This window comes from Saimiri boliviensis, chromosome 2, assembly GCF_048565385.1.
Source record: "Saimiri boliviensis isolate mSaiBol1 chromosome 2, mSaiBol1.pri, whole genome shotgun sequence".
Taxonomy (NCBI): Eukaryota; Metazoa; Chordata; class Mammalia; order Primates; family Cebidae; genus Saimiri; species Saimiri boliviensis.
The window spans coordinates 147,881,028-147,896,289 of NC_133450.1; the positions used below are offsets into that span (position 1 = coordinate 147,881,028).

The following is a 15,262-nucleotide window of genomic DNA, read 5'->3' on the forward strand; positions in this document are numbered from 1 at the left end:
TTTTTTTCTTCGTGTTTTTTTAAAATTAAGTAGACGTGTTTCTTTCTCTTTCTCTCTCTTTTCTTGAGGGGGGACACAAAGTGTTTGTCATCCAGGCTGTAGTGTAGTGGTGTTATCATAGCTTATTGTAGCCTTGAACTCCTGGGCTCAAATATTCCTCCCACCTCAGCCTCCCAGCTAATTTTTTATTTTTTGTGGAGACCGGGGTCTTGCTGTGTTCAACAGGCTGGTCTTGAACTTCTGGCCTCAAGTGATCCTCCTGCCTCTGCCTCCCAAAATGTTGGGATTACAGGCTTAAGCCACCGTGCCTGGCCTCTTTTTTTTCTTTTTAATTACCCTCTTTGGTTATCCACAAAAGGTAATATAGCACACATTTATTCTGTACCTGTTTTTTTTCACTCGCTGTATCCTGGAAATAGCTATACTATCAGTTCATAGGCATCTTCAGTCATTTTTTTTTCCAATTGCAGATTACTCTGTTATTTGGATGTATCATAGTTTATTCAACTAACTTTCTCCTACATTAGGCTATTTAGGTAGTTGGCAGTATCTAGCAATTATACATAATGCTAAAATTAATAACTTTATGCATATGTATTTTATATTAATGGAGCTATAACTAATTTTTATTTTAAAATTATTTGATAATCTTTTTTAAAAATACATATAACCTCAGAACTAATTTCTCCTGATTTCCCCCTACCAAACATTAGAATGTAAATAATGCAGAAGGATCTGTTTTTCTTTGCAGCAGTTCCTGACCAGTCCCATGGTGCAAAATATCAGTTGGCACTTAATTGCATTATAATAAATTATACCCAGTAAGGATGATTTTTCAGGTCTCAGTGCATGGGTTTTGGAAATTTTCCATCATGCATTTTTTTTGATGCAGTTATAGGGCCTGTATGTACTTATGAGAATTGGAGCTAATATCAAAGACAAAAAATTTCAGGACTCTTTCCCCCATGGTCCAAGTTTTGAGGAAAATAAATATCAGTAGAAACAGCTCTGAAGAATTTATCTTCATGGTTCTGATAAGTAGGTCTCATGATACCTGATTTAACAATACATGCAGATAAGATTTTTTAAAAAACAGTGTAACAACTTTGACAATGCCATGCAAACTCAGTAACCCACTGTTAACGTGGTTCTGGATTTGGGCATGGATCATTTTAAAGACAAATGAAGCTCTTATTTTTTAAAAAATTGTTAAAACTTGGAAGAGCTACTCAGGTGCAGTGAAGTCAAGAGTTCAAGACCAGCCTGGCTAAGATGGTGAAACCCTGCCTCTTCTAAAAATACAAAAATTAGCTGGACATGGTGGTGCATACCTGTAATCCTAGCTACTCGGGAGTCTGAGGCAGGAGAATTGCTTGAACATGGGAGGCAGAGATTGCAGTGAGCTGCACTCCGGCCTGGCCAATAGAGCAAGACTGTCTTAAAAAACAACAACAACAACAACAACAACAACAACAAAAACTTGACTTTCAATACCTGGGCCCTGAACTGACCCACAGTGATATTCAATCACATCTCAAATGGTCAAGGATGTATTAAAAGTGGGATTGCTGCATAACGCATTGATTTCACAGTTTCTATGGGTCAGGTGTCTTGAGTGTGGCCTAACTGGTTCTTCTGTGTAGGAGCTTACAAGGCAGCATTCTAGGTGTCTGCTGGGCTGTGTTTTCACCTGGAGGCTTGACTGGGGGAGAATCTATCACTCATGTTTCATTTTGTTTAATTGCAGTTGCATTACTGAGGCAGAATTCTTTTCATTGTGGCTGTAGGACTGAGGGTCTTAGCTGCTTTCTGGCTGCCAGCTGGAAACCTGCCTCATCTCCTAGAGGCAACCCACAGTTCCTTGTCTTTCCCAAAAGGACCACTTCATCAAGCCAGCAAGAAGGGGTGTCTAGATCAAGCAAGCTGTCAACCATCATATAGTGTTGCACAGTCATAGAGCTGGGTGTCAAGGCTCATGTCTGTAATCCTAGCACTTTGAGAGATCAAAGTGGGAGAATCACTTGAGGCCAGGAATTCAAGACCAGCTTGGGCAACATAGTGAGACCTCATCTCTACTAAAAATTTTAAAATTAGCCAGGTGAGGTGTCATGCACCTGTATAGTCCCCAGCTACTCTGGAGGTGAATGCCAGGCAAGGGGATCATTTGAGCCCAGGAGTTCAGAGTTGCACTGTTCACATAACCTCATTCTAGCCTGGGAAACAGCAAGACACTGTCTCAAAATGATAATAATAATGACAATCATAGGAGGGATATATCACCTTTGCCATATTCTGTTGGTTAAAAGCAAGACATGGAGACTAGGAGGTAGGGAGCCTGGGAGGACCACTACAGGGTCTGTCTGCCACAGTCATTACTATATTCTTCTATAAGGGTTATACCGTTTTGTCTCTCCACTGGCAGTGTATGAAAGTGCATGTTTATGTACAGCCCTGACAAATACCGTATTTTTTTTTTTAATAGAGATGGGGTTTCACTTTGTTGGCCAGTCTAGTCTTGAATTCCCAGACCTCAGGTAATCCACCCGTCTTGGCCTCCCAAAGAGAGCTGGGATTACAGATGTGAGCCACTGTGCCTGGCCGATGACAAATACTGTATTTTTAAGCTTTGGACCTTTTGCCAATCTGATAAGTAGGAAATTGTATATTGGCATAGTCTTAATTTGCATTTCTCTTATGATCAGTGAAATTGAACATCTTTATATGTTAAAGGGTCATATTACATGTTTTTATTTTGAGAATTATATATTTATATCTTTTTCTCTCAGTTGTTTTTGTTGTTGTTGTTTGTTTGTTTTTTGAGACGGAGTCTTGCTCTTTCACCCAGGTTGGAGTGCAATGGCGTGATCTCGGCTCACTGCAACCTCTGTCTCCTGGGTTCAAGCAATTCTCCTGCCTCAGCCTCCTCAGTAGCTGGGACTACAGGCACCCACCACCACACCCGGCTAATTTTTGTATTTTTAGTAGAGACAGGGTTTCACTATGTTGGCCAGGCTGGTCTCAAATTCCTTACCTCGTGATCTGCCCGCCTTGGCCTCCCAAAATGTTGGGATTACAGGTGTGAGCCACTGTGCCTGGCTCCCTCACTTTTTTTATTGAGGTGAATTGCATAAAAATAATCATTTTAAACAAGTCAGTGGCATTCAGTACTTTCACAGTATTGTATATCTACCACCACTGTGTAGATCCAAAACATTTCATCAACCCAGAATAAAACCTCATACCCGTTAAGCAATTACTCCAAATTCTCCCCACCCCGCTCCCTACCTTTATTATTTTGCTGTGTGACTGTGAATTGTCTTAAATGTGGTTTCCTTTGTATTTATCCTGCTTGGGATTTGCTAACGTCTTGAGGTGTAGGTCTATATTATCCATTCAGAAATTCTTTGCTGTTGTCTCTTCACATTATTTCTCTATCATTTTCTCTCTTTCTCTTCTGGTACTCCAGTTACATGTATACTAAGTATTAAACCGTTTCATATCATCTCAGGTTTCATATGACGCTTTCCACACACTCCTTCTCCCAGCCCTTTACAGTATAGTTTGGATAAATTCTATTAACCTAACTTCAACTTCACTGATTGTTTATTATGCTAATCTGTTGATAATTCCTTTGAAAGAATTCTTGATCTGATGTGGTGGCTCACACCTGTAATCCCAGCACTTTGGGAGGCTGAGGTGGGTGGATCACTTGAGGCCAGGAGTTTGAGACTAGCCTAGCCAACATGGTGAAACCACTTCTCTACTAAAAATACAAAAAATTAGCTGGGCATGGTGGCAGGCGCCTGTAATCCCAGCTACTTGGGAGGCTGAAGCAGGAAAATTGCTTGAACCCAGGAGGCAGAGGTTACAGTAAGCTGAGATTGCACCATTGCACTCTAGCCTGGGCAATAAGAGCAAAACTCCATCTCAAAAAAAGTTATTTATCTCTCATACTGATTTCTAATTTTTAAAAATTTCTAGCACTTCCATATACATGCACACCCATACACATATACTCTCTCTGTACTGAAATTTTTTATCTCTTTGTATACATGATCTGCCTTTTGCACTAAATGATTTAACATACTTTTTGTGGTTATTTTAAAATCCCTACCTAAAGATTCATATATTCTGTTTGTGACTGTTCTCTTGAACGCTTCCTCATAACAATGAGTTCCACATTTTTTTGCTTCTTTGCATGTTTTTTTTTTCTTTTTTTTGATTGAATGCCAGACACTGTGTGTAAAGGAATAGTAGACAATAAAGTAATATTAACAACCAGAAAAAAAATCATTTCTCCTTAATCTGTCAGGCCACTAGTTGGCTGGGGGTCAGGGGAAGGGTGGCGATGACTGAATCATTAAGTGATTTTAATTTCTAATATAGTTGCTTATATTAACTGCTTTTAATAATCACTTATTTGTCCATAAGCCTTGCATCTAGAAATATGGCAATGTAGGACTATTGTTACTTTCTAGGAAGTGAAATGAAATGATTTCTGAAGTTTCATATGCATCTCACCTTTTGTGCATTTTTCCTGCATTAGAGTAATAGGAATATCTTTGCAACATTAAGAAATACTTCGTATGATTATACCGGGAATAAAGAAACAATTTGGGCTGGGCATGGTAGCAAACACCAGTAGTCCCAGCTACTCAGGAGGCTGAGGGAGGAGGATTGCTTAAGCCCAGGAGTTCAGGGCTGTAGTGTGCTGTGTGCTGTGATTGCACCTCTAATAGCCGCTGCACTCCAGCCTGGGCAACATTGCAAAGTCTCATCTCTAAAGTTAAAACAAAAAATTAAAAAATAAACTATTAATTTTTTATAGTTTTAATTCTCAAGTTTAGGTCTTTGATCCATTTTGAGTTGATTTTTATATGTGATATAAGGTAAGAATCCAACTTTATTTTGCATGTGAATATCTACTTTTGCCAGCACATTTGTTAAAAAAAAAAGACTGTCCTTTCCCCTATTGAATGGTCTGGGTAGACTTGTTGAAAATTAGTGGACCATTTATATAGTTTTTTTTTCCTAGACTCTATATTCTCTAAACAGAATGTTTCATTGGTCTGTGTTTTTGTCTTTATGCCGTAGCATACTATTGTAATTGCTGTAGTTTTATAAATTTCAAAGTCAGGAAGTGTGAGTCCTCCTTTGTTTTTTTTCAAGATTATTTTGGGGGCGTCTTGTAATTCTTGTGAATTTCAGGTTTTTTCATTTCTTTAGAAAAGGCTGTTGGACTTTTGATTAAGGATTGTGCTGCATAAATAGATTGCTTTGGGTAGTACTGGGGTCTTGACAACGTTAAATCTTACGCATTACCACAGGACGCGTCTTTCCATTTATTTAGATCTTTAATTTCTTTCAGCAGTGTTTTGTAGTTTTCATTGTATAGGTCTTTTGCCTTGGTTAGATATATTTGTGTGTATTTAATTCTTTTAAATCAAGCTTGTTCAACCAGTGGCCAGTGGGTTGCATGTGGCCAAGGACAGCTTTGAATGTGGCCCAACACAATTCATAAACGATCTTAAAACACTATGAAGTATTTTATTTTTCTTTCTTTTTTTTAAGCTCATTAGCTGTCATTAGTGTTATTTTATGTGTGGCCCAAGACAATTCTTCCAGTTTGGCCCAGGGAAGCCAAAAAATGGGACATCCCTATGTTAGATACTGTTATAAATGGAATTGCTTTGTTAATTTCCTCTTCAGAATTTTTATTGCTGAGGTAGTAGAAACACAACTGATTTTTGTGTGTTGATCTTTTCCCCTGCAATCTTGCTTTATTAGCTCTGTTAGCTTTCTTATGGATACTTTGTGGCTCACATTATGCAAAAAGAGATCGCTTTTGTCTTTTCCTTTCCAATTTCAATGCCTTTTGTTTCCTTGTTTCTGTTCTTAGGGAGAAAGCTTTCAGTCTTTTCACCATTGAGTAGGTGTGGGACTTTCATAAACACCCTTTATCATGTTGAAGAATTTTCTGTTTTTTTGTTTTGTTTTGTTTGTTTGTTTTGAGACAGGGTCTCACTCTGTCACCCACGTTGGAGTGCAGTGGCACGATCTCAGCTCACTGCAGCCTCAGCCTCCAAGCTGGGATTACAGGCACTCACCACTATACCTGGCTAATTTTTGTATTTTTAGTAGAGATGGGGTTTCATCGTGTTGGTCAAGCTGATTTCATCCTCTTGACCTCAAGTGATCTGCCCACCTTGGCCTCCCAAAGTGCTGGGATTACACGTATGAGCCATCACACCCAGCCAAATTTTCGTAAGGTTTCTAAAGGTTTTTCTGATTAAAGAGTTCTGGATTTTGTCAAATAACTTTTTTGCATCAACTGAGTTGATATATATGTTTTTTCTTCATTCCATTAATGTGATATATTTCATCAATTGATTTTTTTATGTTGAACCACCCTTGCATTCCTGGGATAAATTCCATTTGGTTATGGTAAATGATCTTTTCTTTTCTTTTTCTTTTTTTTTTTTTTTTTTTTTTTTTTTGAGATGGAGTTTTGCTCTTGTTACCCAGGCTGGAGTGCAATGGCGCTATCTCGGCTCACCGCAACCTCCGCCTCCTGGGTTCAGGCAATTCTCCTACCGCAGCCTCCTGAGAAGCTGGGATTACAGGCACGCGCCACCATGCCCAGCTTATTTTTTATGTTTTTAGTAGAGACAGGGTTTCACCGTGTTGACCAGGATGGTCTCGATCTCTTGACCTTGTGATCCACCCGCCTCGGCCTCCCAAAGTGCTGGGATTACAGGCGTGAGCCACCGCACCCGCGGTAAATGATCTTTTTAATAAACATCGTTGTTTCTAAAAAGATACATTCTTAAAGTTTTTAGTTGGTATTCTCTCTCAATAGATATACTCAGTGACCTCCTTTGTCAAGTAATGATACTTTCTGTAAAGTGCAGGTATATCTCAAGATTCAAAATATCTGTTGTTGAAATATCTGTAAGTTGTAATTGGTAGGACTTTTAATAGAAATGTTTTGGCTGTGAACCGAATCCCTGGTCAGAAACAAAAAAAAAAAGTAATGTACCAAAGTTTCAGTGAATGTTGAAGGCAGAATGTGAAATGTTTATGTCAACATCATTTCTGGCACTTAAAACATGACTTTGTTTATACTCAGTAATTATGGAATCATGTATGATACCATTATTTAATTAGTATAACAATGTTAGCAACACTAAAATCATATGCCATTGTTAAAGATAATTACTAAAACTATCACACATAATATTTTAGTGTTATTTTTCCATTGTTATTACTTGACATAAAGTAGACAGACGAGGCAAGGATGAATTAGTTCTAAATGGTGCTAATAGGTTATTTTTAAAATTTAAAAAAAAATTAAAACCATTCTGAATAAGTAAAGCATTTTACAGAATTTACAGCTTAAAAGATTTCAAGGGATATATAGTCTCCTTCCCATAACAGTTCTTCATAACTCATCCTCAGTTACCCAGTTTCCTTTCCTGAAAGTATTGTTATAAAAGTGGATGGGTATATATAAACTTTAAATAAAGTTCACTGAAATATAATATCTGTTACACTTTTTTTTTTTTTTTGCCATTCTTGGATCCAGTCAAATGTTACATTTCTTCCTATGTTATTTATTTTACTTATTTGATTTAGATTGATTTCCTTATAGTAGATAAGGTTAGCTATCGAAAAAAAACCTTAAACTGGAAACCTAATAAAACACAGTAAAGGCTACATCAATACTAAATTTATAGCTTTGCCAGAATAAGTAAACGCTAGAGCCTAGAAAAGGGGCGTTAGGACAGGTGTGGTGGCTCATGCCTTTAATCCCAGCACTTTGAGAGGCTGAGATGGGTGGATCACTTGAGGTTAGTAGTTTAAGACCACCTGGCCAACATGGTGAAACCCTGTCTCTACTAAAGTAAAACTATAAAAATTAGCTGGGCCTGGTGGCGTGCGCTTGTAATCCCAGCTACTTGAGAGGCTAAAGCAGGAGATTCACTTGAACCCGGGAAGTGAAGGTTGCAGTAAGCTGAGATTGCACTGCTGCACTCCAGCCTGGGCAACAGAGTGAGACTCCATCTCAAAAAAAAAAAAAAAAAAAAAAAGTAAAGGAAGAAAGGGGGCATTAATTATAGCCCTTCAGAATCCAAGTTGATGCTAGATAAATTCTGGTCAACTTTGTGTCTTTCAGATAAATTTCTAGGACTCTTTTTATGCCACAGTAAGTACATGGGGAATATAATGTCTTTATACTCAGACTGGAGTTAACACAAATTTATGTCAGCTAGCCTTGTGTGTGTGTGTGTGTGTGTGTGTGTGTGTGTGATTTCACTGAAGGCCTTTTGTAATTGAACTGCCTATAGAAGATCATATACTTAATGAAATGTATAGAATTAACTATATTGGGGTCATTAAAATATTTTTCTTAAGGAAACACATATCAGGTTTTTAAAAAAAATTTTTCCAAGTGAGTGTCTAATCATTTAAATATAAGAATTCAGTGCTGTAAAGCTTATAGTAGCTAAGGAAATACAGATTCTTAAGTTTGCATCCTGTCTGGAAGGCGGGCTCACATGTAAAATCACATTCTTTGAGTCCTAAAAGTTGTTGGACTGGTATTTTTTAGATCTTAATTTTATTAGCCCATTCAATTTTAGAAGAATTTGAAGTGATTTGTTTGTGGGGAAAAAAATCTTGTTATAACATCTTTGCATATATATAAACACTCCAAAAAGATACTGATGCACTACTGACTGGTTGAGTTTGTTTTTTCTTTTTTATAGTTGGCCGTTAGGAAAAAAATACTCAAGAGCATCTTAAAGAAGCATTTTTTTCCCACTTAGGAGAAAATGGAGAAAGTAAATTATAGTTCATGAAAAGATTCTTTTAGCTAGGAGAACCCATTTTTAAAAAGAACATGTAGGAATTGCAGACTGCCAAATAGTGCAGGTGGTACTTTAGAGACTGAAGATAGATTTCTCCCTCATCCTGAAAGCTCTGCAAACACAGATAGGTATGTGTTTCCTATTCTTTTAAGTCAAGATTCCAAGTGCTTACAGATCTAAAGGAATAACATGGTAGAAAAACCACTCAGCATTCACAATCCAGTAGAAAAATACTGTAAATGATAGTTCACTGAAAGACATACAGGACAGTCAATCTCAGAAAATGCAAATGTAAAACCACATTAAGATGCCATTTTTATTTTATTGCAAAGATTTAAAAGTTAGATAACTACTAATGAAGGTGTGAGGAAACATAAATATGTTCCTGATGGAAGAATAAATTAGCAAAAAGCTTACTTTAAAAAATCTGGCTTATTTGTCAAAATTAAAATGTTTATCTTGGCTGGATACAGTGGCTCACGCCTGTAATCCCAGCACTTTGGGAGACTGAAGTAAGTGGATCACCTGAGGTCAGGAGTTCAAGACCAACCTGGCCACCATGGTGAAACCCTATCTCTACTAAAAATATACAAATTAGCCAGGTACGGTGGCATGGGCCTGTAGTCCCAGCTACTTGGAAAACTGAGGCAGGAGAATCGCTTGAACCTTGGAGGCAGAGGTTACAGTGAGTCGAGATCATGCTATTGCACTCCATCCTGGGTGACGGAGCGAGACCCCATCTCAAAACAAAACAAAACTTCTGATAATGCTAGGGGGGAAAATGCGTATCTTGATTCTTGAAGTTCAGTTTAAGGGAAGATGATCACATATTTTCTGCATGTGAAAGTTATTCATGCCACTATATTAGTGTAGTGTGGGAAGTAAAATTTTTCAAAATAAAAAAAGGAGTTATTCATGCTAAGGGTATTAGTTTTTTTTTTTTTTTTTTTTTTTTTTTTGAGACAGAGTTTCGCTCTTGTTACCCAGGCTGGAGTGCAATGGCGCGATCTCGGCTCACCACAACCTCCGCCTCCTGGGTTCAGGCAATTCTCCTGCCTCAGCCTCCCGAGTAGCTGGGATTACAGGCACGTGCCACCATGCCCAGCTAATTTTTTGTATTTTTAGTAGAGACGGGGTTTCACTATGTTGACCGGGATGGTCTCGATCTCTCGACCTTGTGATCCACCCGCCTCGGCCTCCCAAAGTGCTGGGATTACAGGCTTGAGCCACCGTGCCCGGCCAAGGGTATTAGTTTTAACATGATAGTGGAATATTGCGAACAATATAACTGCCTTTAATTAGGAGATTTTGATAAAATATAATTATGCATTAGAGTTAAGGAAGCTCTGTGTACTGGCATGAAAGAGGTTGAGGGATATTGTATTAGATCAGGGGTTGGCAGATGTTTTCTTAAGTGCCAGGCAGTAAATGTTTCAGGCTTTTCCGGCAATATGGTCTCTGTTGAGACTGCTCAGTGCCATTGTTGTAGGAATGCAGCCATAAACAATTCTTAAATCAATGGGTATGCCTGTGTTTCAGTAAAACTTCAATTACAATGACAGGTGACTGGCCTGCAAGCCATAGTTGCTGTACCTGTATTAAGTGAATGATGCAAAGTGAAGAACCTTGGTATGTAAACTATAGTAGAAGTAGGAATTAATTATTGAAAGCATAGAAAAGAGAGTTCAAGGAATTTTGCCTGGGATATATAGGAAATACAGATGAAGTGACAATTTAAATGATAAGGTAATAATTTTAGTTTCTGTGGGTAAAAGCTCTAAAGATTAACATGAGAAAGTCTTTTGTGGGATCAATGAGAAGGTTGTCTGGCTGAAAGAGAGTTCTTTGTTGGGAGTTGATGAAGAGTTAAAGAAGGATTATATATTTGAAGGTGCTAAACACTCCTGATTTATAGTATATTTCTATGATGAGTAAAAAAATTTTTGGCTGGGTATGGTGGCTCACGCCTGTAAACCCTGGACTTTGGGAGGCCAAGGTGGGTGGGTTGCTTGAGCCCAGGAGTTCAGGACCAGCCTGGGCAACACGGCGAAGCCCCATTTCTTAAAAAGTATAAAAATTAGCCAGGTGTGGTGACACACACCTGTAGTCCCAGCCACTTGGGAGGCTGAGGCAGGAGGATCGTCTGAGCCTGGGAGGCAGAGGCTGCAGTGAACCGAGGCAGCACTGTTGCACTCGTCTGGACAACAGAGCAAGACTGTCTCAAATTAAAAAAAAAAAAATTCAGTAGCTCTCTTAAGCCTTGACATTTTGTCATATTTTTATTTTTTTATTGCCCCTGCAGAGCAGGGCTACCTCACAGGCAGTATGTTCAGGGCAGCTGTATTTTTTAAAAGAAACAATTTTATTTTTATTTTAAAAATTTAAAATTTTTAAATATTTAAAAATATCTCACTAATAAAAAATTATTAGTGAGATATTTTTCATTCCTTTATTTGTTTTTTTTTTGAGACAGAGTCTTGCTCTGTCACCCGGGCTGGAGTACAATGGCATGCTCTCAGCTCACGCAACCTCCACCTCCTGGGTTCAAGCAATTCTCCTGCCTCAGCCTCCCAACTAGCTGGGATTATAGGTGTGCACCACCAAGCCTGGCTAATTTTTGTATTTTTAAGTAGAGACTGGTTTCACCATACTGCTCAGGCTGGTCTCGAACCCCTGACCTCGTGATCCGCCCGCCTCAGCCTCTCAAAGCGCTGGGATTATGGGTGTAAACCACCGCGCCCAGCTTCATTCCCTTTTATACTGTCTTTAAATTTGGTGTTTATTTTACACTTACAACATGTCTCAATTTGCACTAGCCACATTTTAAGTATTCAGTAGCACATGTAGTTAGTGGCTTTTACTGTACTGTATCTTTGATTCAGAGAACCATTGTAGGTACTTAAAAGTTGTATTTATTTCTACCACTAGGGGTCAGCCAAGTGTCATAATGTTGACTCAACAAGACAGCATTTTGTGTTCGCGTTTTAAAATTTACAACTATGCCCGGCGCAGTGGCTCATGCCTGCAATCTCAGCAATTTGGGAGGCCGAGGCGGGTGGATCACGAGGTCAGACACTTAAGACCAGCCTGGGCAACATAGTGAAACCATGTCTCTACTAAAAATAAAAAATAAAAAAGTAGCAGGGCATGGTGGCAGGCGCCTGTAATCCCACTGACTCGGGAGGCTGAGGCAGGAGAATCGCTTGGAACCTGCGAGGCAGAGGTTGCAGTGAGCCAAGATCACGCCATTGTACCCCAGCCTGGGCAACAGTGCGAGACTCCATCTCAAAAAAAAAAAAAAAAAAAAAAATTTACAACTGCAGTATAAAGATCGTTCTGTGTGCAACAAAGGAAACCTCTGTCAAGAACAGTATTTACTACTAGTGAAATAGCTGTAGCAGAACAGGTGATGGAAATGTGATCCATGGCCTCTTTAGACACATGGGCTCTATGTCTGTCCTTACAGCTGTATCCTTTTCCATTCCTGTTTGTCTTGAATAAACTGTTGAAAGTTTTCTTCCTGTTGTTAGGGAGGTCGTATTTATAATAAATGTACTGCTTCTCCATATTTGGACCTTATTAACTAGGTAAACTTGTCGGCTTGCTTATTTTCATGAAGAATCTCAAGTAGGCACCATTTGATTACGGAGCCACATATCCTATGTCTCTATTCCTGCTTTTAAAAAATTTTCAGCCTGGTTTAAGGTTATCTCACCATTAAGGTCTGTATTAGATTTATATTTCTTGTTCTCCACAGAAACGGCCTCATAGAAACGCCCTAGACTTCATACGGATTCATAGCAGAAATGCCCACTTAGAGTGCCTTAGTTTCATACATATCATAGTTAGAGGAACTTTTCATTATGCTGCTAATATCCCTTGTATAAAAACCCAGTGAAGAAAATCTAGCCAAGAACAAAGATTCAAGGAAAAATTGTCTCCATCTTACCCATTCATTGCATAGTACTTAATCTTTTTTTTTGTTCCAGAGGGTTTGCTTTGATGCATTTCCTGTATGTCCACTGAAATACTCTGTCATAATAAAATCCTCTTTGTCACTGATAAAAGCAGTCATTAACTTTCCGTAAGTTACCAAAATAATTGTTGTTAACATTGGCACAGCTGTCCCTTCAGGTTAGCATAATTTCTAACTTCTACATGATAATATTTTACTGGGGTCATCAGCCATTTGGAAATTGATTGCTAGTTATTTTTATATAAATATTTAAATACTCTTAAGAATTTGCTTCCAAATCCTTTTGCTTTCTGTAGCATGACTTTGATCAGATAATTTAAAAAAAAATTCAAAGTTGAGAACAGCCACTTGGTGGAGTAGGGGTGGAAATGCATGTTATGATTGGGCAGATGGGAACTGAGAAAAGAAAGGTAATTCTCAAGAGTAGGGGTTTTGGTGGGTCTGGTAGAGAGTGAGAAATGAGAGTGAGTTAGGTCTGAGTGGAGTGCCAAAATGGCAGGTCCCTTATATGAGGAATAGCAGAGTCCTAGAGCTATGAGTTTTTATTTTGAAGTGGGATATGCAAAGGTTATATGGGCTACTAGTAAAGTGCCCTGTTGCTGCTTGGAGCGTGACAAATTTAAAAGCCATGTAGTTAAAAGATAAAAGAGAATTAGTAGAAGTAGACTTGGATGTTGAATTTGATTTGTGAACCAAATTTAGGAAATACAGTAGTGAAATTTATTTTTACTTGACATATTAGCTGATTATATACATTTCCCTTTGGCTTCTTATAAGACTACAATTTTAGTTTCCTCAGGATTATATTGATTTGCCAAAATTCCTGAGAAAAGACCTTGCTTTGGTAAAGCTTTTAGTGGTTTGAAAGTGGAATAATGGCTCTTACAGTGAAGGAAATATGTAATGGCAGTGTGATGCTAGTAGGTAGAGATCGGTTTGGTTGTGAACCTCTGGTTCGATGTAATATATTTGCCATCATATATGCTTAATTAGAGGGCTATTTCCCATTTCCCCATGAAAATATCCCCTCCCCCAAATTCTTTTGTCAACTAAAATATTTAAGGATTTAGAGATATACCTGACACATTAAACTCTACATCTGTTTAATCTAACATAAACAACTGGGTTACATATAAAATTTAGAAATAAAGTTATGTTGTATTTATTGTCCCATATGATGAACTATTTTTTTTTCAAACTCTTCATATTTAATTGGGATCCCTTTGGAATAATTTGTCTTTCTAAGATAGTTGTTCAGGGTGACAGCTGTTAGGAATATGAATGACTTTATAAGTCTTCAGATTTAAGAGTACTCCTTTTTTCTGAAAAATAACTTTTGAGGGCTAAAACCCTCATCTGATATCTGAACATATATAATAATTCCTTCTACCTCTTATTTTTGATATCTAGAAGTATTTCTTGAGTGTAAGAAGTCAGAGTCTTAGTGAGGTTATTCTTACTGAGTAAATGAGTAAGTTTTTAGTTGTTAATGTGGATTTTGTCTTTCTTTTTTTTCTTTGAGGGGTTGGACATAATTGCCTTATTTCATTTCAGGGATCCTTCTAAAGTAAATATTCTGGTACCTGGTGCTGGACTAGGAAGACTGGCCTGGGAAATAGCTATGCTAGGTTATGCTTGTCAAGGAAATGAATGGAGTTTTTTTATGCTCTTTTCTTCCAACTTTGTACTCAACAGGTATTTAATTTATTTTTTGCTGGAAATAGTAATTTCTCAGAATCAGATTGACTTACCTATTTTCTTGACAATTTTGAATTTGAAGATAAGTACATAGTATTGATTATGATGTATATCACAAATGTTTCTTATGTTGAAATTAAAGTACTTACACGGATTATCACTTGAACCAATTGCCTAGTTATCAGAATGTTGAAACAGGATGGGTAAGTGACTTTCTAGAAAGTGACTGGACATTCCATGAAATGATTTCTGTACAAAATCTTCAGGACTAAGTATGAACCAGGAAGGAGTATTTAAGTGGCCAAGTATGCTCTCATGACTGAGTTGGAAAGATCTCTCAGAACCTCTGTGGCCTCCTTTGTAAGGCAGTGGAAGACAGTTGTTATTTTTAAAGCCAGAAAATATACACTGAGTAGCTGCCTTATTTGAAGAATACATTGTCTCGGATGGCAGTGTGAGTTTTAGGGGGTTAGTGAAAAAGAGAAAAAGAAGAAGGTTATAAAAAAAAAAAAGATAGCAAACTTTTAGTTGAAACCACTACCATTTAAAAAAAAAAAACTAGCTGGATTGTTTTACTTGGTTTTGAAGTTTAGAAATAAATTTTTAAAACTTTGAATGAACAGTACATTTATATCTCTGAATTTACTTTTTTTTCTGTCTTTAATCCATGATTGGTTGCTCATCTACATGTATATGTACATTTTCAGATAATTAGGGA

At 37.7% G+C, this 15,262-nt stretch overlaps 1 protein-coding gene and 1 long non-coding RNA gene across 5 annotated transcripts in view; one reads left to right on the forward strand and one right to left on the reverse strand.

The window, feature by feature from the left end:
• LOC120360703 (uncharacterized) overlaps nucleotides 1-15,262 on the reverse strand; it is a 133,137-nt gene that overhangs the window by 70,907 nt on the left and 46,968 nt on the right. The gene's annotated exons all lie outside the window — the stretch shown is intronic.
• CARNMT1 (carnosine N-methyltransferase 1) overlaps nucleotides 1-15,262 on the forward strand; it is a 52,187-nt gene that overhangs the window by 16,172 nt on the left and 20,753 nt on the right. For all 3 annotated transcript variants that reach the window (XM_039461457.2, XM_010341192.3, XM_074394659.1), the window contains exon 4: nucleotides 14,401-14,541. In XM_039461457.2, the coding sequence (XP_039317391.1) occupies nucleotides 14,401-14,541 (141 nt within the window). The remainder of the gene's footprint in view (nucleotides 1-14,400; nucleotides 14,542-15,262) is intronic.